Source organism: Marmota monax, unplaced genomic scaffold, assembly GCF_021218885.2.
Source record: "Marmota monax isolate L192 unplaced genomic scaffold, Marmota_monax_Labrador192_F-V1.1 WCK01_AAM20220418_F8-fsc00220, whole genome shotgun sequence".
NCBI classification, from domain to species: Eukaryota; Metazoa; Chordata; class Mammalia; order Rodentia; family Sciuridae; genus Marmota; species Marmota monax.
In genome coordinates, this window is record NW_026693909.1 from 1,859,965 (window position 1) to 1,883,814 (window position 23,850).

At 49.8% G+C, this 23,850-nt stretch overlaps 1 protein-coding gene across 2 annotated transcripts in view; it reads right to left on the bottom strand.

The window, feature by feature from the left end:
* Rptor (regulatory associated protein of MTOR complex 1) overlaps window positions 1–23,850 on the bottom strand; it is a 339,912-nt gene that overhangs the window by 120,763 nt on the left and 195,299 nt on the right. For both annotated transcript variants that reach the window (XM_046463332.2, XM_046463333.2), the window contains one exon: window positions 8,245–8,304. In XM_046463332.2, coding sequence (XP_046319288.1) covers window positions 8,245–8,304 — 60 coding nt within the window. The remainder of the gene's footprint in view (window positions 1–8,244; window positions 8,305–23,850) is intronic.

A 23,850-nucleotide genomic window follows, 5' to 3' on the forward strand; every position in this document is an offset into this window, starting at 1 on the left:
AAGTCAGGAGTCGGGTAAATGGAACTGGGGCTCAAAGTCCTTGTGCTGCGTGGATGTTGCCAGATGCTAATTCAACACAGACCCAGAGGGCTCTCGAGGCCAAACCCAGCCAGCATCATGTGCTCCATAAGGGCTGTGGGCCAGGAGAGGTTCTGTATTCTTAAAGGGCTGTGGGTCTCCAACTTCCCTTCCTAGGACCCAGAGAGACTCTGTTGCACCTGTGTCACCCCTCAGCCTTGACAAGCCTGGCTTTCCCAGGGGATATGGTCAGATAGCAGAGACACCAGACTCCATGCGCAAGCAGGCCACTGCCCAATTCTGGTTCTCCACCTCCCAGAGTCAGGTCCTCTGGGTTCTCCTGGTGGCCATGCATCCAACAGAAGGGAGGCTCCCCTCCTCATGCCAGGTATTCTGCCCACACCCAGACGGCCTCTCTTTTACCACATCCACATGGAATCTGCCCCTTGAGACTAGTCATGCCTTCCCTTGTGAGAACCTTCCTGATGTGTCCCGAGCCCAATGTAACCTTTCTCCCTGTGAACATCCCAAGCCCTACCACAGACCCCTGGTTAGGAGGTGCTACATCCACCCTTCACCCAGGGCTGAGATGGGATGGAGTCACTCAGTCCTGTGCTGGGATCCTCCGAGCTGAAGGAGACAAAAGTAGCACGTATGTTGGAACGCACTATGCTGTGCTGCGCAGATCCCTTTTGATGACGAGGGCCAGGATTTGGGTAGCACTGTGAGGGAAATGGCAGCTCTCTGTGCTGTGTGCAGGCACGTGTGCAGCCGCTGTACTTCCTGCTCTCTCTTGGAGACCCATCCGCAGTTCCAAGCCGGCACCGAGCCTCCTCCACACTCACCAATTGGGACAAACCCTGAGTGCCTTGCTGGGCATGTGTTGAGCTCAGAGGGATCCTGGTGCACCTAGACCTTAGAGGCATGCCAGGGAAGAAGCATTGATACTAGCACCACTCACCTCCAGGGTGATGCCACAGGTGATGGTGGGCACAGTTCATGGGGCCCGGGGAGACCCTTTGCTCTGCTCAGCTCTGTGCTTCCAGGCTTGGGCCAGTGGCTGGCTTGGTCTCTGCTCTGCTGTCTCTTGGGCTTCTGTTTCCCCACTTCACCTGTCAATTAGCCTCCAGTGCCTCATTATTCAACTGGTCAGTGACTGGCAAACGCTAACGAGTTACTGATTTTTCACCTTCAAGCGGCCAATATAATATATTCATGTTGCAATGAATGGTACATTTTGAGTCAAGGCTATATCTTTGGATAGTTTTCCTTTCAAACTGAATCCATACTACAAGTCTGACTTGAATGCAGAGTAAATTCTCACCTCGGCCCCAGCCTGTGCAGTGGGCCCGTGTCTCTGCATACAGGCCCCCACCTGGCCACAGAGCCCACACGCCTGTCCACGGTGTATACTCCAAGCAGGGAACGGTGTGGCTCCGCCACCCACCTGTAGGTGGTCCTCACTGTGACTGCTCAGGCCAAACACCTGCTGTACACCTCAATCTCCCCAGTTTTAAGAGGCAGATGATAAGAGCAGCACCCTTGAAGGGCCTTGTGAGGATGAGAAGAGGGGACACAGCTAAAGCCTGGCACAGAAGGTGCTCCTACCAAGGTACAAATCCGCTTATGGTTTCAAAGCCAGAATAGAGCCCCACCTGGGCAGAGGCTTGGAGCCCAGCAGCCCTGTGGCCTATGAGCAGCAGCTGTTCTACTCTAGATGCTGGACTGTCGGCCCCTGATAATGCGTGTTTATACAATCGATGCTGATCGTGAATGATTTTTGTATGCTTCGAGGCTTCAGTGATCAGAATACTAACTAAGGGCTTTATGGAATGGGCTCAGCACCCTCGGTCCCCAGAGATTTCCAGGACCCCATGTTTCCAGCACTGTGTAAGCCCTTCATTGCCATCTGAGGGCTGAAGAATGTTCCCTAATTTCTAAGCATGGATCTCACTGCCACTCTCTCAAAGGACACGGAATATAAATAAGCAGTGTAGCAGAACAGGCTTATTCATCAGGCAGCTAGGTGAGCACAGATAATGAGAAAAGGGGGGCGGCTCAAGGAAGGCTGGCCCTGATTCATTTCCACCAGAGACAGACGCTTCCCAGCTTCAAAGACTGCCAGACAATCACACAGACACACAGACACACACACACCTGTCACATCTTGGCTCTTAACAAAACACCGTGCATGTCTGAGAGCAGTGACAAAGGCTAGGAAGGGCTTGCATCTGGGATCCTGGGGAACCTTCACCTGGAACAGCTTTAGGGAAGCAGCCATTGGAACAGACCACAGCTACTGCAGAGCCACCTGCAGGGTCTGAAGCAGGGGGCTCTTCTGAGTCGGGGTGCAGGAGAGTCCTGGGCCCAAGTCTGACATGGATGTGCCAAAGCCAAGCTGCAAGTGCCTCGGCAGTTTCCTCACGTGGCCCAGGGCCACAGGCACATGTCCTTTATCCACATGACCTTGTCCTGTGCTCCCAAAGACATCCTTCTCACTGTCCACCCATAGTGTGCCCAGGATTTGAGGCCAGAGCATTTTGGAATTGGAGCCTTGGCCATGTGTTGGCGTTTTGCTGCCCTTCAGGGCGTGCAGCAGATGACCACATGGCAAGGGGCCTTCCTGGGAAGCCTTGGCGCTGTCCCTTGGCACTGAACCAACCCAGGGCCTTGCACCAGTGCAGGTCACCCAGCCAAGGTCTTGGCCTTGGCCACCAGCAGGAGTCTGAAGCAGGGAGCTCTTCCTCTTCTCCAGTGACCAAAGGAGAAGGTTACAGTGTGCCTGCAGCTGGACACCTGCGTGCTGTGAAGACGAGAGGAGGCCAAGTGGCCAAGATCATGGCTGGGTGCCCTGCACTGGTGTGATGAAGCTGTTCTTACAGCGCTCCACACAGGGAGCTGAATGAAGGAATAAAACCATATGCAAAACTAAGCATTCAGAGTCCTTAAAAAGTTGGCAGAAATCAGGAATGCAAGTGGAGCCCAGCTAGCACCTCACTCACGCTCTGCACAACACACAGCGTCCCAACAAGCACGTACCCCACGCCTCTGCACCACACCTCAGCCCACATGGACACCACACTAGGGTCCCTGGGGCTCTTCGGATGCTGTGCTGTTTTGGGGGGATCCTCCCACATGGGTAGAGCTTGGGATTTTGTTCAGAATAACGAACAGCTAAAGAATAAGGAATGAGACCAAGGAAGTGAGCAGAAGAGCCAATTTCTGTTTGTTCCTGTACCTGCAACTGAAAGTATCTCGGCTACCAGTTAACCCACGCCCATATAGGCTTCCATGCTCTGCACATGAAAACCACACCAGGCCGGACAGAGAGAATGGCACCATGCCACCACCCTAGGAGTCAAGCTGATGGGTGGATGCCTTCTCTGTTCCAAGGCAGATGCGACGCACACAGCCGGAAGCTCCTCTCTTGGAAAGTAGGCCAGGAAGCGGAGACACAGCAACATCACCCAACCAATTACACAAACCTTTCCCAGCAAACCTCCTGGACAGCTTCACCAACATCACGCAAATGTTTTTATTCAAATCTCAACTATTCAAAAATTTATATGTTTTGAAATATAATATGGTTCTTGAAACATTAACTACATATAAATTAAAAAAAACAAACAAACACTCACGCGCCTCTGTTCCCACTTGGTTCCGTCTGGCAGTGAGGAAGGTAACTGGGGTGACTATGAGTCTCCGGACTCACTGTGGGGAGGACTACCCTGTCACTTCCACCCCGACTGTCACTGGATGGGAGATGACTCCAGAGAAGGCCGGCCTCCTGCTGGCTCTGAGTGGGGACAGTCTTGGATGCTCCCAGTGTGAACCCTGAGTCTGGGAGGACCTACTCTGAACCAGCTGTAGTAACAGTCCACTTGAGGAGAAGCCAGCATCCATTTTCTGACTAATTCATTTTAGGAAATTTTCTTAAAAGACGAAAGCATTTTTCCCCCCAAAACACCTTCTACTTGTCAGATGAGGCCCTGGGAGCTGGCTGGGCCAGCGGACATCACACTGTGACACCAGGGGGCTGGGCCCAGGGCTGCTAGAGAGCTGCAGCCCAGCGGAGCACCCTCATGCTCCCAGCTCTGGGAGGAGCCTGTGTTCTGGGTGCCACTTTCAGGGAAGGATCTGGGGCATTGTGCCAGGGCCTGTCACCCAGTGGCACGTTGGTGACAAGTACATTCTGTCACGTGCCAGGAGACCCGTCCTGAGCACAATGGCCCAGCACTCTGCCTAGTGGGACCTGCTGCCTGGACCACTGGTGGGGTAGACATGCGAGCAGGAGCCCAGCTGGCTGTCCAGAGGACCTCCTTGAAGGGCACAGCTGGAGAGCAGCCTGCCTGGCACCACGTCTGTGAGTCCCCTGTGCCCACCCTTTCTATCTGAGCTCCACTTCCCCTACCCTCTAACATCTGACAGCAGCATTTGCTACAGCTTGGACGTGGGTTAAGTGTGTCCCCCAAACCTTCCTGTGTAAAAAATCTGATCTCCATTGTGAGGTATTAATTAAGAGGGAGGAAACTTAAAGGCATTTAAAGTTGAGACCTTTGGGAAGTGATTAGAATTTGATAGGGTCATAAGGGTGGAGCCCTGATAAAGTTTGGTTGTAAAGTGTCCCCCAAAGCTCCTGTCCCCACATGAGTCTTCAGAGGGGAAGTGAATGGACTATGAGAGCTGCAGCCTAGTCGGTCCACCCTAGTTTGAATGGACTGGCTGGTGGTAACTGGGCAGCTGGGATGTGGCTGGGGGAGGTGGGTCACCTGCAAGGGAGCATCTGCCCTGGGCCCTTCCCCTCTCTCTGCTTCCTGACTCTGCCATGAGTGAGCAGCTTTCCTCTGCCCCTCCCCTCGCCTCAGGCCCGGAGCAGTGGAGTGGCCGGCCATGGACTGAGGCCGGGCCCCAGATAAACCTTCCTTCCTCCAAATAGTTCTTTTCAACTATTTTCGTCACTGCAATGCAAAAGCTGACTGAAACAAGCTGCTGTGATTGAACCCTGGTGGCTGTGTAAGAAGTCAGACAGATACACACACACAAGACCCTTTCTGCCTTGGGAGTCTGCCAGCAAGGTCATCACCAGATGTGGCCCCTTAATCTCGCACCTCCAGAGTGGTGAGTCAATGTAAGACTCGTTTCTGTAACTTGCCCAGTCTGTGGAACAGAAAAGGGGCCACCACAGGATTCAAACCTCTATGTGAATTAAAACACAAGATCACAACATGAAAGCCCGAGTCTGACCTGGTCTCTGCTGTGTGCAGCCACAGGCCATGGGCAGCTCAGCTGTGCCTGCCACACACGGTAGGGAGGCCACGCAGCCCACAGCCGAGGCCAGCTCCACGCTGTAGGAGCATCGCTCATGTGCACAAAGCACTGCTGAGATCAAAGTACGCAGCCAGGCCCTGCTGGAGGACTTGGACCAGGAACAAGGACCACACCTGTGGGGAGGAGGGAGACCCAGATGGCAAGAGGCCCCATGGGGTTTGTAGAATGCTGGTTGCTGTGGGAGCTGCACTGCACCAAGAGGTAGACGGACCTGGTCTTGAGTCCCTGAGGCAGTGAACCATGAATCAGACTTGCAGCTACAGGTTGTGGAAAAAGTGTTGGGATTCCTAACTGATTGTGCAATGGCTTTCCAAGTGGCTCCGCCTGACCTGACATGTAGGTCAACGTCATCAGTCTGTGTGCTCTGGTGGTGCGGAGCAAAGAGGAGATGGCATCAAGGCAGGCCTAGCAGGTGGCAAGCTGTGGAGTTCACCAGAACCAAGATGAACATATTCTGAGACGACATCTCCAGAAAATAATAATAATGCAGGTGAAAATAATGTGACACTTATTCTAGGAAATGTTCTCTGAACAGGAAACTCCCAGCAGCAAGAGAAGGGGACGTCCAACAGCAGTGGGCTGTGCGGGCTGCTAGGCTTTCTGATTCAAAATCACATCTAATAACTGAAAACCTTCCTTCTTACGAGACCATAACATAAGTGGAAAAAAATCTAAAAGTTTATAAAATGATAGCATTTTATTTTACATGGAGACATCTTGCAAATGACTTGTGCATCCGCTCAGAAACTGATCTAGCAGTTGTGGCTGGGCAGCTTCTGGAGCTAATACATCTGGATTTCTCCTGGTGCAGAATAATTCCCAAGTACGGAATCAGTCATGGCATAAAAATATAAACATAATTCAACCACTCACAATTTAACCTCTGCCGAGCCACAAGGGAGAGCAGCAACATGGGATTTCCAGCTACAGATGCTGACTTGTGTCCATTTCGTCTGACTCAATTCAATGGCGAACACGCCTGCTGAACGGTATCAGGAGAGCAGAGTGCAGGCCTGCTCCCAGCAACCTGGCTTCAGAAGTGACTCACAGTGAAGACTGGGGTTCTAAGTGTCTCAACAAGCTTTTAAAACAGCAAACCTCTCTGAACCCAGAACTGTTTTTCAATTTCACAAGTGCACTTCGATACCCACTTTTCCAAAGTCCCAATGGGAACATTCAGCTGGAGGAGAATGAGCAGATGTATGAGGAACATGTTTCTCCTTTGGCCTCTGAAATCTGAAGGACTTCAGAAATGTGAGGTGACATCACAACTGTAGATTATTTTGCATACTATGTTTTTCTAAAAACACTAAGTCAGAACAAAAATTATTTAGAGTCCTTCAATGCTGCTCCTCGCTCCTCCCTCTCCTTTTTCCAAGTTCCATTTTGCTGCCCAGAGTAAACTACATGTGTTTTTTTTTTTTTTTCTGTTTTGATTTTATGGTGCTGGGGATTGAGCCCAGGGCCTCGCACATCAAATATCCACTCTGACACTGACCAAATACCAGCCCCCGCGTGGACCTAGTTGTGCCTTTTGTAACATGCATATTTGCACGCAGTTTGTGTCATTTGGAAAATGCATCCTACCAGGTTATTTTTTTTGCTTAAGGGCATAAGAGACTGCCTGTGTGAGCACAAGTGCAGTTCCTGCATTCCTGCCACCGGAGCTGCGAGCATGCCACTGTGGGAAGGCAGTGTGACTGAGGGCCTCCTGTGTGAATTGTTTTCCACACACAAGGCCAGCGCTATTCCAGGGAGAACTTCAGCCAACGCTTGCTTTTCTGACCTAATGTGGTAAGCTCAGGCCTCAGCCACTGCCACATACAATTCCATGACTGGGGCCCTGGAAACAGCCCTCTGGCAGATCAACTCCAGAGCACAAGGGTTCACTCAACTCCCCATTTTTTCCACACTGTCCAGGAGTTAAAAGCAAATAAATGCAGGTCAAGTTTAGCATCGGATGTACTATTTCAGATCCTAAGAGGTCAAACAGGAGATGGATGCACTGCTCGAGGAACCTGGGAAGCCTGTGGGCATGTGCACAACATGGTGCTTCGTGTGGGACACCCTGGCCAGCTTCTGGAACCTTCTGAAATCAGTCTGTTCCAAACAGTAAAACGGGCAGGGGGTGGGAAAGTTACAGAACATCAAAGGGCAAGTTTAAGTTTGAGGAAATAGGTCAAAGCGGAGCTCTGAGCCGGCTGCTCTGGGAAAGCGGAGGTGACCTGTCTTCTGCGTTGGCTTAGAGTTTGGAGGTTCTTTTTAAAGTTCAAAAGAATTCGGCTTTTTATTATTTTCTTCTAATATGGCCTCATGTGTAGCAACCTCCTACACTGAGCATAACCCACACAATCTCAGAGAACAAATGGATGTTCCCACACGAAAGGGCAAGATGGCGAGTAAGGAGGTCAGGCCGGGCTAGAACAGAGGAACATGGAGAGGGTCTTCCAATGAGGTTAACTTCCCGATTGACAAAAGTTGGACACAAGCAGGGACCCAATCAGACAGACACTTCTGTACTTGTACTCCTAAGTGTGGGATCCAATAGAAAAATTAGAAAAGATGCAGAGAGGACACCAATGAATAATAGTGAGGAGAGCGTGGACAGGAGGAGATAGGAAAGGAGGAAATTCCAGGGACCATAAAAAGAACAGGCCAAAACATCCCCCACTGGAATCTCAGCTCTGGGGCCCTTCTCTTCAGAGAAGTCTGTTACTGTGGCTTTTACAATAAACCTGTTGCTTGCTATCTTTGTGTCCTGTTCTTCAACTCTTTGCTGAGTAGAGACAATGAACCCAGCACTCCTAGATGGTAACACCCACAGGGTAGAAAGCGCTCCAGGAACCAAGAGTCGAGAAAGGCAGCGACCCAACCACAAGGGCTTCACAATCTACTCACTTTTCTATCAAGTCCAGTGTGACTCCAGGCACCAGGCTGACACATTTCTGCATGCAAAACCTGTAGAAAAAGGAAAGAGTGTGAGAGGCATGAATGGAAAATCTCAGGTGCACCATGGCCTTCAGCAGCAGGGGGTTGAAGGCGGGTGGGCACGGCCATGGTAAACAAGCCAGTCCAGCTTCCTTCCTTCCCAAGGCTTCCGGGCTTTTAGACAGAAGAAAGCCTCACTGCCGAAGCGGTGCGCTGTCAGCAGGAAGGCACTGTCTGCAGTCCATGAAGCCTGTCCCTGGAGAGGAGCTCTGAGATGCAGCAGGAACTAAATACGGCAGGATTCGACTGGACTTCCGTTTTTTCCCTTAAGAAAGTGAGCTGGGGAGAGTCCTGGAGAAACGAACAAATAACCTCAAGGGACATAAAGGAAGCCAGGGGAAGACAAGCAAACACAAATCCAATTACATCTTTTTAATCACACAAAATCCTAGGTGTCAGGGCCTAGACTTCCTGCCTGCACGCAAACCCCGTCCTCAGGAGCTAGTGCAGAACCAGCAAAGCTTTGTCTCATTTGTGTGTGCTGACAGGAGGCAGGAAACCATCTTTCTTTCCTCCTGCCAGGGCACTGGCACAGAGCAGGACAGAATCGATGGAAACATCACACAAAGGCAACTTAATGTTTTTAGCACAAGAAATATAAAATGCTTGATTTATCTAGGTTTAAAATTAAGAATAAGTAACCCCTTTCAAAAACTGAGGGTCCCCAACTTATGAGAGTCCAACTTGCAATCTCCTGACTTCGTGACAACATGAGGGCAACAACGCAAGGGTAACAACTGAGGGCAGAAGCTGCACTTTGCGTTCTGATCTCTCCGGAGGGGGAAACAACCAACACTCGGCAGAGTATACTGGCCACACGGCTAAGAGGATGTTCGGGGGCCAGCTGTATTACCTGTGTTTGTCCGCTTGACCATGCTTTGAACTTACAGTGGCTTATTGGGACATTTACAAAATGCACTCCCATGTCTCACTTGTGGACAGTGGGCCCAGGAGAAGGCCAGGACAGGACCAGGCCACAATCAGGGTAGAATTGGAAGTTACCCTTTATAGAAGTGAGAGGACTGGGAGTATACAGACAGCAGTGGGATGAGAGGGCAGAGAAACAAAGAGGAGCAGAAAGACTCAGAACCAGAAAAATAAGACACAGTCATGCAGTGTTTGCTGGGCAAATGGTGCCTCCTCTGTCCACCCTCTTGAATGAGACTGCCCAGGAACCATGGGAACAATGCCTGGCCATGTACTCTGCTCAAGAAGCAAGGCCTGGTTGGCCTGGAGAGAGGTTGTGGCTGCAGCATTCAGTGGGTTACTATTCAAAGAACAAAAGAAGTCCACGCGAAAGCTGTGCTTTCCCGGTGGCAGGGAGCAGACTCCTCCTGTGAGCATACAGTCATGGCCGTGATGCTCCATCAGCCGATCAGTACTGTGCAGTCCCTTCTGCTGACTTTCAGAGGGTTCTGCTTGGCCCACTTCCAGGTGCCTTTGCAGCCTCACAGCCAGGGTAGACACACACGGCCCCCACGGTGGCTTTGTGGAGCACAAGATCTCATGGTGGATAAACACGATCCACAGGAAATGCAATCTCAGGCCTGAGCCCTACACAAACCATGCTACTTTGTCGTCTGTCTTTTCATCCATAATGTATTTATCGATTGGGATTTCTAGAGTCCAGTAATGACAGAATCATTTGTATCACACTAATCCTTTTGCCAATAACAATAATGAATTCTGGATAAAATATAAAAAACAACCATTTGAAAATGCCAAAGAACAAACAAACACAGGTAGAACCTGGAAGTGCTGTGACCCTTACAAAGAGGATCTCTCTAGATGAGTCACCCCAGCAGACACTGCGACTCAGGGGCAGCAGGCTGGCTGGGCCAAGGAGCTGGAGGTCAGGAGTTCAGGCTGCCAGGAAATTATAGGGAATAACTTTAGAAAGGAAGGAGCCAAAACACAAGCTTTCTGCAAGGCCTTGGCTGACTCCCAAACCCACGCAGGACAAGACTCTAAGGATTCTACAGCAGACAGCGGGGAAGCTGAAAATGTGGGCGAAGATTTGAGGATCTCCTGCCTCTCAGAAGAAAGGGAGGGAGATCAAGTCCTGCCGGGTTAGAAGGCCTTTCCATGGACACACGAAGGGATCAACCCTTAGTTACAAGCCACGTACAGGGTTAAGAGCTGAACATCAAACTAAGAGTGCAGCTGAAGGGAGCAGCTCTGCGAGCAAGCCACTGCAAAACCAGCTCATCTCCTGAAAGCCCGAGTCCAGCCCTGGGACCAGACCTCTGCAGGTTTACCTCCTGCAGGTGCAGAGCTCAGAGAAGAGAGCACAACCGAGAGCCTGTGATGCCTAGTTTCAGACAGCATGCTATCAGAAACCAATGGAAAAAACAGTTTGTACAAGTAGATTCACAGGTGGCCACATTTCAGAACTGGCAGATGAAGACCTTTTAAAATTTTATATATATATATATATATATATATATATATATATATATATATATATATATATATAAAATGTTGATTACTGAGAAATTAGCATGATCAAAAAACACTGAAAATATAAATTCTCTTTTTTTTTGGCCGGGGGTGGGGGCAGTACCGGGGATTGATCTCAGGGTCACTTGACCACTGAGCCATATCCTCAGTCCTATTTTGTGTTTTACTTAGAGACAGGGTCTCCCTGAGTTGCTTAGCACCTCGCTTTTGCTGAGGCTGGCTTTGAACTCACAATCCTCCTGCCTCAGTCTCCCAAGTCACTGGGATTACAGGCGTGTGTCAGCATGCATGGCTGTAAATTCTCGTAAATGAGAAATTAAAACAAAGACATCACACACACAACTTTAAACTATAGACAGTATGGTTATTTGACTGAGGGTGGCATGGCCAATTCAATGAAATCTACAAAACTCACTTCTGCCAATAACACCTCTTCTCACTGCATTAGAATTGTAACACCTGTTTTCATTTTTCACACTCCTTCCTTCCCTTGCACAGGAGTATTGCTGGGCAATAAAAGGCTCTGCACAAAAGTAGAGGTAACATCAATGGCTCAAAATACCCACAAACCAGGTTATTAATGATGAAGGAAACAGCTGATTCTTATTAGTTCTCACAACAAGCATTTGCTGTTCTGTGTTTAATTCTCACAACCTTCTGTGAGGGATTCCATCTGTAAATTAGGAACATTAAGTGAAGCTGGGGAATACCAAAGACAGGTGCAGAGGTGGAGGCTGAGGCAGGAGGATGGCTGGGGCCCAGGAGCTCAGGATAGGCATTTGGCAAGAGCCTATCTTAAAAAAAAAAAAAAAAAAAAAGTAAAGTATGAAAGAATGAAAAGACATGGAAAGCTTTCAGAAAGGAAGATCATTTTTCAGGTAAACAAGAGTCAGATTAACATAGGATGCAAGAAGGCAATGGAGGAGTATTTTAATTTACTAAAGAAAAAGAACTTATAACCCAGAATCTCATGTCCAGCCAAACTGATGTTCAGATGTGGGAGCAAGATAAACTATTGTCAAGCACACAGGCTGCAGGGGGCTTCCCATCAAGACCCCAGGGAAGACATCCTGGGACAGCAAGCTCAGGTCAGAGGACAGAGACCTCAGGTGCAGGTCCCATGTGCCAAGAGATGTGAAGAAAAGATGATGTGCAAGTTGGCCTGTTTGCTGTCTTAAAACAAGGTGCATAAAGCAAAGGAGCAGGGGCACCGTCTACCATAACCTGGATTGAAATCCCAGATAACGAAGTGTCCGGTGGGGGATACCAGCAACAGAGGACTACTCTCACCAAGGTGTGGTGTCCACAACCCCTATAATCAACACAAAGAGCACAAAAGGCCAACAGAAAAGTGGCAAAGGACATGAACAGGCATCCCAAAGACAAGGAAGCACATGGCCACTAAACACACAAATGGATGTGCAGCGACACAGACAAGAGAAATGCAAGCCCAGGCCACATGGAGTCTTCTTACACACTGTCAGTCAGCAAGCGCAAAAGCTGAGTGACTCTGTTGGCCCTGGAAAGGATGGTGGTCTGCAGCACGCCTTCAATACTGCCACAAGAGAGGAAGACAGTGCAACCACTCTGCCTTTGTATCCTAAGAGGGAAGATTCCCTTCAACTACAACCTCACGACTCGATTCTTCAGTAGGTAAGAAATTCTAGCACATGTTCAACAGAACATGTGAAAAGAATGCACATGGCAGCAGGCTCCTACCAACAGAAGGAAGACACAGTGCTTAGTGTCCAGCCGTGCCAGGGGAAGCTCATGTCCCTGAGCGAGGATCAGTGCACAGCAGCTGCACACCCAGTCAGAGTGAACACCAGCAATGTAGCTCGGCAAGCACACAGCCTTCACCACACACAGAGTCTGGACAAAGGAACAGTTGCAGTGAGACAGGCACAAGGAACAACACACCCAGCACTCGGGTGGGGAGGGCAGGGCAGGCAGCCTGGGCTCTAATGAGGAGGTACCGCCGAGGTCTGGGTTCAGGGTGGGCAGTGGGCTTGAGGGCGTTTATCAGACGATGAAAATAAGACTTCACTCACTCAACAGCTGGAGTCAGGCCAGCTACAGACGGGAGATGAGCGTGACCTAGAGGACAAGGGCAAATCCAGTTGTGTGCATCAACCTTCAGTGACATCAGGAGTGGGAAGGTGCCCAGGGCCACCCTGCAATCTGTGAAACTCTGACCGCTGTACTCTCGCCTCCCTTTTTTGCATTCAGATGATCAAAAATGGCTCTGAGTGTGTCTGTGTATAATCTGTCACAATCATAAAGCTTTTGGCAGCCTAGAACTCAATCTGTGAAGTACGCCATATACAAAGAACACAAGATTTGTGAGTCTGAAGATTTAGAAAGTTAAGGCCCTATAACCAAGGCCCAGTTAGGGGGAGGGGGGGGCGTTCCCAAACCAACAAGGCCTGCGTGTCCTCCCCAAGGCCCTAGCCCTCGCCCTCTACAGAGGTCGCTTCCTTTCCAGGGCGCCGATTTGGACGTATGGTCCACCTTGTCATCAGCCACCTCACATAAATGGATTTATTTTTGTTTTTTGCAAAGTTGCGATTTGAATCCTACATCAGTCATGTAAACTTGCTGCCTCTTTAGAATGTGTACAGGCCTTCCCCTTCCTCACCTGATCATTTCATGGACTAGCACTGCCAGGAGAGTCTGTCCAGAGAACAGGAGTGTTGGTTACCATAGCGGGCACCTTACTGCAGGGCACTGGGCCTCAGGGCAAGTGCTCTGGCAGGAGGAAACTTCTCCTGGCAGAGGAAGTATTTATTCCACCATCCTTATGCCACAGTTTTCATTAATATTCACTTTTAGTTTTATTAAAAACATCTTCTCTTTTGACCCACTAAGACAGTGAACTGTACTAATGGATGGACAGACGAAGTCACCCACACAGGTTGATGTGACTCTACGGGGCTAGCATCTGGGATTCCCCTGGCACACTGCAGGAGTCCACCCACTGCCACCGAACTCCTCCGGGTCGGTGCGTGTGTGTGAATTCCTCAGGCTGGATATTCTGGTGAAGGTAACTTTAATAGGGGAGCTTACACTTATTGAAATATGACATGCTTAAATGCTGTTTCATTACCATTTGTTGTACATTTCAAGAATAATTATCTGTATGAATCCTCGTTGCTTTATTGTTCTTGCTTCTCATTTTTTATTACTTTTCATTTCCCGTAACACCTATTCTGCTGACAAGTGATCTTAAAGTCACTTAAATTTTGCAGCTGAATTATTTGACTTCTTAACGTGTTTCCCTCTCTTCATCTCTGCATCACCCTGCCATCTATATTAATATTTGCCTTTTGCTTCCCCACAGCCCCCTTCCTGTGACTTCATGGCGGGGACAGAGCAACTGCTGCCTGAGACCCAGCTTCAGGACCTCTTCCTCTGGTGCTGTGCTGTACCACTCCCCGTGTGCACATCCTTTCTCCTCTCTGGCTGTCCTAGGTAGAGGGATCTGTCCTGGGTCTGCTGGCTTGTCTAATGTGAACTGTGCACTTATGCAGAAGTGGTCGGGCTGCAGAAGCCACTCAGCACTCAGGCCACTCAGGCCACCTCACGCTCTGGGAGAGTGGGCCTGAAACTGTAGCAAGGAAGGTGGAAGCCACGGCCCCACAGGCCTACCACAAATCAGGGGGTTCTGTGTGGTTTGTGGTGCTGGGCTGGAACCCAGGGCCTCGGCGCCAGGCCAGTGCTCCACCACTGAGCCACCCAGCCTCACCAGTTTTGAAGGTCTCTGTCCACAGGGTCCTCTCACTCCTGCCGTTGTCACAGGGAGGAGGGTCACACAGCAGCACTGCGTCTGTCCTCCGTGTCTGGACCTACAGGACCTCACAGTGTGTGGCACATAATATTGACATACCTCCCTACCCCACCCTGTTAAAAGGCTCTCCCTTTCCCCTCGCTTCCTCCTGCTTCACCAGCATGGGGAGCCGTCCTTCTCAGACTTGGCCACTGCCCGTCACTATAGGGTGACTCCACAATGGAGGGTCTGCAGTGCAGTTCCACTCTGACAAGCTCAGAGTCAGGAAGACTCCAGGGAAGGGCTCAGTCCCACAAGACAGCCCCACTTCAGACACCAGTTGCAAGACCCAGGCCACCTGAGCTTCTGATCCCTGGTCTCCCCCTCCGATTTGCCAGCATGTAGGAGAACTCACAGGAGCAGGAGGGCCCCTCACCAACATTCACCGGCGGCTATAACAGACACGACGCAGGAACTGCCCAGTGTGTTGGTGTGGACGAGGTGTGCGGAGGAGTGCGTGGCTTCCGCACGCTCCAGCTCTTCCCTTAGAGGTTTCAATGCAGGCCTCACCATGCAGGCTCGAATCACTGGCCACTAGCAGCTCCACTCAATCTCCACGCCCCCCACGAGAGGCAGGACCTAAGGTCCATTCTTCTAGTCTCGCTCAGTCCTTCTGGTCATCAGCCCCACGGAGAAGCCATCTCAGGAGGAAAAGCCATCTTGCTAGCATACAAAAGCCCTGCTTGCCCCAGAGGTCTCCATGTGCCAGAAACCTGGGACAAAGACCAAATCCTCTTTTAATCACACCACGGGGGTTACAGGAGTAGGTGGCAGGCCCTGCACTGTGGTTCTAAGTGCTGCTGAGTTTAACTCACTCCATTTCCTGCCCCAGCCAGAGGACGCTGCAGCAGAGGACTCACAATGCTTTCTGCTATCCACCAAGGCAAGCGCAATCTAAGAGCCCTTTCGCTGGCCTCTAGCTGGATGGGAACTGCAGCCTGGCAGGGACTCTGTGTTTCTGCAGTCTCAGGACAGTTGCCGCATGCTAGCAATCACCAGGCCTATGGAGGCTGTGGGTCCCTGGGCCAGTGGAGGTGCTGACACCCTCAATCTTTAGCACGTTCCTTCTATACACGGCCTAGTCCTACAAGTGTCCAGCCGGGCCCAGGAGAGACCCAGTGTTGCTATTAGGTGCTAATGACCATCTTGGGGCCATCAGAGCTCTTTCCAGGTCTGTGGAGAGGCACCTAAAGTTCTCCGGTGTTTTCTACAGATGGATGTGTTTCTGTGTGGGGGTAGAGGAGCAGAAGGTATAAACTGGGGAGGGAAGGCAGTCAGGGTTCAAAGACACTCTCCACCCCTCGCAGCACTTGCTATTTCAGACTGCAACCATGACTGTGATCATCTGCAGCATCTCCAAATCCTCAATGTCCCCTGGGAGGAACGCCAGGCGTCTGTCCAAGTGCTCACCTGTGGTCTCTGGCTCTCCTCTAGTGAAGGATACACTCAAATATTTTGCCCATTTAAAAAATGTTTTTGTTTTCCTGTTGGGAGGGTTCTACATTCCAGTGAAAGTCTTTGTCCTGAAATTTGCTGGTATTTATTTCCTCCCAGAATGGCAAAGCAAAGATTGTGACAAACTCCAGTTTATTATCATTTTCTTTTATGAAATATGCTTTTTGAAGTCATACTTAAGAACTTCTAAAACAAAGGTTGACTACTATGTTCTTTTTTCTCCTCTTAAAAAAAATGTTACTTTTCTAAAATCTAGAAAGATTGCCTGGGGTTTAATGGTGAGGTCTAGAGTCCACCTTGAGTTAAACTTTATATGAGGTATAAGTTACAGAGCAAGGTTCATCTTATCACAGAGAAATCCAGTCATTCCAGAAACACTGTTGAAAATACTGTCCTTCAGTGACTTATCCTTGCAGCTCTGCTGAAGTCAGCTGGCCACTTCAGCACAGATCTGCTCTGGCCTCTCTATTCTGCTCTACTGGCCCACGTGTCTGTCCTCTTGCCAACACCACACCATTTTGAGTTCTGTAGCTTTATAGCAAGTTTTAAAGTTGGATAGTATCAGTCTTCAAACCTTATTCTTCTCTTCCAGAATTACTTGGGTAAACTAATTCTTTATAAACATTAAAATCAACCTATCATTATTTACCTAAAAGCCTGCTGGCATTCTGATTAGATCAAACTGAACGTGTAGATCAGTGTGGTAAAACCTGGCATCTCAATGACAGTGAGTCTTGCGATCTGTAGACTACTTCCCCATTCATACAGAGCTTCTTAGATGTCTTTCTTTCCCCAGGGTTTGCAGTGTCCAGGGAGACACTCTTAAGTACTTTGTAACTTTTGCAACCTTACAAAGGGTTGCCCTGTATTTTGCACATTAAGACTCAGGGTCTAGGTTAGTTGTGACTTTAATTCTGATGAATGCCACTATGCTCTGGCAGCATCAACTTCTTTTGAGACTTCTCTTGTACACAAGCTATAGCTGGGCCAAGTGGCTAGGTGGCAGTCACCTTGATGAACGTGCCTGGAATGAAATTCTGAACCCTCCCTTCCAAAACAGGTACCTGGAGGCTGAGATAATGCACTGTCTGGGACTACAAATGCCAGTGCTTTCAGACCGCCATTGAGACACAGCTGGTGGTGACCCCCTGTGAAGCCTCAGTCTGAGGCCTTTGACTCTGTTGGCAGCTTGTTGGCATTAAGGACCTACATGAGTGCCACCCTAAACAGACTGGTCACCAGGGCGATTTCTTTCATGCACTCAAGGGAGTCTGGGTTCACCTCCAGCCCAGGTACTCAAGGTATTTTCTTTTACCTATTTTTGCCTATATTTTCATCTGTTTATTTGGTTTATTTTTGTTTTTTTCTGCTTTTGTGTACACTACAGCAAACTGACTTATTCAGGAGTCATGCCATGCCATGCTTGGCTGATCATGTAATGAAAGGCTATAGGGACCAACCCCTACCAGAAGAAGCAAATCTCCAAGGTTTAAGTGTCACCTGGCATTGGAGAACTGGACACAGCTGGCTGGTCCAGCATAACAAAATGCTACGTTCTTCAAATTTGGATTTCTGTTAATGCCAAGTACAAGGAAAATGTAATTCACCTGCTAGTGGATTTTCTATCCGACAACCTTATTACAATCACTTACCAGTTCTAAAACTGCCTTGGTAGATTCAATGGATTCTCTAGAAATGAGTCAGTCACTTGCAAGTGTGGATGGTCTTCCTCTCAATGGGCACCTCTGTGGCTTCTTTCCTCACCTCTGAGACTGAAGGTCTTCTAGCACCATGTTGGACGGTGTTGTCCAAGTCCTGTCTCGTCTGAGAGCTCAGTGGGAGGACAGCATTCAGTTCTCCCAGTAAACACGACACTGGCTGACAGTATATTTCACACATGCTCTCCATGAGGCTGAGAAATCCCTTTGTATTCCTGGTTTGCTGAGTTTTAGACAAGGAAGGATGTTGAAGTGTTCAGCTTTTATCTGCATTGAGATGACATGAGTTTTTCTTTAAATTGTTAAGGTGGTGGATACCACTGACTTCTGGACAGGGAACCAACCTTGCATTCCAAGAGTCAGTCAGTCCCACTTGACTGGAAGTGCTGTCCCTCTTCCCCACTGTGCTGTAATGAGTGTATGTTAGTTTTCTGTCCCAGGTTCCTGGCCCTGAGCAGTTAAAACTCCTGGAATTTTCTGAGTGATTAGAGTATCTTTTCTTTTTCATATCAAGCCCCTTTTGACCCCACCTGCTAGCAGGTGACTCAGAGGGGTCCTAATGGCTGTAGAATGGGGCTGGTCCAACAGGGAAATGAACTGCATAAAGGCTCCTGAACAGGGGACCCAGAGCTCCTCCTTTGGCAGGTAAGCGCAGGATGGGGTGGGCATGTGGCGCGCTCTCTGGCTCTCTCCACTAGGCAGGAGACCCCTCCTGCTCTGCCCTGCCAGTGCCAGTTTGGGACCTACACCCATGGCACAGTGGGGACCAAGGAAAGGACCAAGCCCTGAAAACCTGTCCCCACTAGTCATTCAGTTCCCATGCCTGCTCCCTCAGTCCTCGGGCCGTGGCTGTCTGGGCTGGGTACAGTGTGAAGGGCAACTCCTCCTCCACCAGTGGGACTGTGGACTGGCTCCCACCAGCCTGCAAGAGTCCCTGGAGGTCTCTGCTGATGAGTATCATGAAGCCCCCACAGCCAGGTTACTCAACCCATCCTCCTGAATACAGAGCAGACGGACAGAGTGTGCGGGTGCCAAACATCACTTAACAGCAACCCAAAACAACCTGCAAACAATGCACCGCTGGAATGAAAACCAGCAAACCCCTCTAACTCTCCAATCCAATCGGTTAAAAAGGCGGTGGGCGGGGGACAAAAAAATCAAAAACCATCCTACTGGGACCCTGGAGCTCTCTGCTTCCTGGCTGCCATGCCCTGAGCAGCTTCCCTCCCAGGCTCCCTGGCTGGGATGTGCTGCTCAATTCTGGCTCAGTGCTCTGGAGCCAGCTGACCATGGGCTGAACTTCTCAACACCTGAGCCAAAAGGAGTCTTCCTCCTCTAAGCGGTTCTTGGGAGGTTTCCTGGTTGCTGCAACGCAACACCAGGTAAGTGCTCTACACAGAGCTGGTCCCCCAGCCCAAACCTGTTCTGTTTTTGAGGAATCTAAGACTTCAAGGGAGGCTCCTGGACTCTCACACTTTGCTGCCCCTGAGGTTACCAATGACTCATGCTGACTTGCCAAGCAGAAAACCAGCACCCCTTCTGAAGAGGCAAATCTGTCCCTAGAGGCAACTCTCAGGATGCAAAGAGCACAAGGAACTGCCAGGAGTGCTCCACCGACAGCGGTGTCGACCACTCTTTGGTGTCGTGGGGCCTGTGCAACGCCACCTAGCTTGTTTGGGACAACTTCAAATTCTTGCTTCTCAGCCTAGGATTCAAGTCTCAGTGTGTTTTCATCTAATAAAGTAAAATCACAAGGCTGTGTTTACACTTCATACTGACAAAGACGAGAGGTGAACAGATACCATACTGCCTGGAGCCAGGCAGACAGGAGGGAGGGCCACAAAGGACAGAGCTTCTCATGGTCGCCTCCCCAGCACCCCTCAGGAGCCCTGGCTGCCTGTTTTAATTCAGGAGCCTGAATGACAGTGGTGCTGAGCAGCAGTGATGAGGTGGTGATGCTGCAACCCCTGGGAGCCACGGTGCTGTACTGAGAAGAGTAACAAGGAGGGCAGCCGGAGGGGCACGCTGCCACCATGTGCACCTGCACCTCCACTCACTCCCTGTCTGGGAAGCAGGGTGGTGGCGTGGCACACCCATCAAACTGTTTCTTCAAGACATTTGTAATCTCTTTTAAATTACAAAGAACTGGATACTTAAGTTAATCTTCCACTGGGCTTACTCTTATCATGGTTCTCTCTTGCCATCTGATTTGCTCTTTCTATGTTAAGAGGACATGCCCTTGACCCCCACCTTCCCCTTACCCTCTCCAGTCAGCCCTCATGGAGCCAGAGGCCAGTCACCACCTCTGTGAATGAGGAGAGGAAGGCGGCTGCAGTGGCCCCAGGCTCTTTCCCACTCACCACTCACCCACTGCCTGGAAAGGGTAACCCCACTTAGAACTCGGGCCAGTAAGATTCTGGGAGCAGCAGAGCTCGTGAGCTTGTGCTGGCAGCCTTCCATGGCTCACTGTGCAGTCAGTCTGTCCCCAACACAGGGACAGAGACAGATATCACTGCAGAGCTCTGAAGCTGGTGCACGTTTCCTGGCCAGTAGCCAAGCCCCGACTGCCAAAAATGAGGGAAGAGAAGATCAGCTGCAAGGAATTAAAACAGGTCTGGAGCGGAGCAGAGCCCCAGCTCCTCCGCCTCCAGCAGAGAGGCAGCCGGGGGACTTCTCATCAGTTCTCCTCTTCCTCTGCCAAGGGGTCTCCCTTTCCAAGCAGACTCCTGAAAGACGAGAGCTGGGACAGACACTTGGCTACCTGGGCTGACCACACCCCTCCTTAGTCGGCATCTCAGGCCAGGTTCTATTCAGGTCTCCTAAATAGGCCACGCACCTCAGCTGCCGCGCTCCCACTCGAGACGGCACCGCAAAGCATACGCTCAAAAGCATCCTCAAATGGGGCTATTTTTTTTTTTTTTTTAAATATTTATTTATTTATCTTTTTTTTAAGTTATCGGTGGACACCACATCTTTGTTTGTATGTGGTGCTGAGGATCGAACCTGGGCCGCACGCATGCCAGGCGAGCGCGCTACCGCTTGAGCCACATCCCCAGCCCCAAATGGGGCTATTTTTGAAGACGTTTTCTGTTTAGACCTGGGAAGTTTTTCCTACTATAATTCTGAATATTTTGCAGGTACTTTTCTGCTACACCAGGTTTACCTCCTAATGACCTTAGGCGAATTGAGCCATGCAAAAAGGAAGGGCGGGCTGCTTCTGCTGCTTGAACTTGAGGTTGTGTGACCAAAGACACAATTTTTAAAAAAATCAAAAACTCTGAAACGCACAGGTCTCCACCTGCCAACATTCTTGCCCCTCCCCCCAGCTCAGTGTATAGAGGGTTCAGTAGGGACCAAACGGTCACTTAAGTATCTTTTGTGGCAGGCAATTTATATGTGTTGCTCTCATTCCCTCCGAGAGGAGACAAAGGGTTCTGACAAGAACCCACCTCCAGAGCAGAAGACCGGGATGAGCCGAGGCAGCAGCCCTACAGAGTTTAGAGGACTTGATGATCTACACGCTTTGCTCAGTGAGAGGTCAGCGTATTATCGCAAAAACTCAATTCATGGAAGGGGAAGAAGAGAGGAGGAGCAAGCAGTGAGGCGAACCCGGGCAAGGAGAAGTGGGAGAGCAAGCAGCTGCTGGGCCCGCAGGTGGGTGGGCAGTGGGCAGCTGGCTCCCAGGGGGATGCGCCTGCTCTGTACTGGCATGTAAGATGGAAAGAGCCTATAAACCGCATAAGAGGAAAGGAACAGAGATGCGAGTGTATCTTGGGTGGCAGTTCTGCCTGAGGAGACTCACTCTTTGCAGCTCCACCTGCCCAGCCCCTCTGCGCCAGCGGCCAGTGTCTGTGTAGACAAACCGCTATGCACCACCAGCTTCTATGCTGACGACTGAAGCTTCCGTGGTTCTGCCTTGTCTAGTCATATGAGGACTTCATGCATGTCCCGCTCCTCTGGTCCCCTTCCCTCACCCACAGGATTCTCCCCACTGACTGCCTCAATCACACTTAGGAATAAAGTGCCAGAGTGTTTCTGAACCTTAAGAGCTCCAACACAGCGTTAACTTCTTGTGAACATTTATCAATTGTGCATTTGATGAGTACCAGACATTTCAGCTGCTTTATGACCGTGAGCACATTAACTTAATAGAAGCAGATGGACATGATGACAACACGCTGGCTTGAGGATTTCACAGGGAATCTCGCCAGATATGGAAAACTTCCACCAGAGCAAGGTGTCCACAGCAGGCGAGGCCAGCGGTACAGGTCAGGTGAAGAGGCAAAGCCAGGAACTTCCCACTTCTCTCCATGCTCAGCAGCACTGGAAGCAAGGTGGGAGGGCCCACGTGGAGAAAGAGCAAGGACCACAAGCTCCCATGCAGAGCATCCTCCACCTGACTGTTCCTCAGTTGGCACTTGCCCCATGGTGGGGAGAGACTGGTGAGCTCGCACACTGCCCCTCTTGCTGATTGTGTCTGCTTGTCCCTAGTCTGTGATTTACACAGGAGGTCGGCAGCCAGGGACGTAGCCCTCCATTGGAATTCTGTACAAATCAGCCCTCGAGGTTCCACTGTGAATAAGGGGCAGCCTGGAGGCCGTGGGATTTCACTAAGGGAACCATAATGTGAACACTGATGGAGAAGGAACAACCCAGATGCTGCTTCCTCTTAGGAGCCCTGGCTGAGCCAGATTCCCCCCTGCAGGTCCCCAGAGCACCTGTATGCACTGCTAGTCACAGGACACAATGACAGTCCCAGGGCTCTGTTCAGACTTTCAACAAGGCACCTGGAGGACACTTAGAGTGTCCTGCGATTCATTTTCACTTACTTTCATGAATGGTTTTGTGTTTTTATAGGAAGAAGCCCATATCCATGGAAAAAAAAAAAAAAAAGCCAGTTCACAATGGTGGAGCGTGCAGACAGGAGCTGCGCTTCTCATTCCCAGTCCTACCAAGGTCCTTAGCCTGCGTCTGCAAGGAGGCTGAGACAGGTGTGGGCTGGAGTGTGCACCCCAGCATGTCCCCGTTCTTGCATAAACTCGTGGTCCTGCTACTCCAGTGGCTGTGGTGGATGCAAACTGCACAGCTTGGTCCAAACACCGTGGAGATAGCCCTCAGCGGTGGACAGCCGCTGCCTTGCGAGCTGAGAACACTCACTGTAGATTGGACTTTGTGCTTTTGTTTTTTTTTTGCTGAAGTAAGTAATTTCACCATCTATTCCTGAAGGAACGCTCTTTTAAACATTGAGACACAAGGATAAGATGATGAATAAGAAATCAACAGTAACGTTATAACAAGAATGAAAATCATTAAAAAGACCATTTCTTGGGCTGGGTTGTAGCTCCGTGGTGGAGTGCTCACCTAGCATGTGAGAGGTGCTGGGTTTGATCCTCAGCACCACATAAATATAAAATAATAAAACAAAGGTATTGTGTACAACTACAACTAAAAAAAATAAAAATAAAAGACCATTTCTTGGTAATCTTTCTTTCTTTTTGGTACTCAGATTAAGCCCAGGGTTTGTTTTTTATTTTGTTGGTTTTTTTTTAAGCACAGAACCCTACCCCTAGCCCTTTTAATTTGTTTAATTTGTTAATTTTTAAATTTGGGGTTTGTTTTGTTTCTTTTGGAACCCAGTAGTGCTTTACCAATAAGCCATATCCCCACCCCTTTTTTATTTTTTTTAATTTTGAGACAGGGTCTCGCTAAGTTCTTAGGGCCTTGCTAAGTTGCTGAGGTTGGCCTCAAACTTGTGATCCTCCTGTCTCAACCTCCTCAGTAACTGGGATTTTAGACATGTGCCACCACCCCCAGCTTTCCTGGAGATTTTTCTAATTGTTATGTTCAAATGAGAGGGTGGCAAGGCTTCTGGGAGGTACAGGTGTGCCAAGAACCTGGGATTTTCTTCCTGGGGCTCGGCTCTCAGCCAGCTCATTAAGGAAGAATGTGGCCTGGGAAGGCTGTGTCCTAATTGTCACCTGCCACTGAGATCAGGATCCTGGAGAGACGGCTGGCCCTGACATCTGGTGGCATGGAAACAGTGTGATTCTGGTGGTC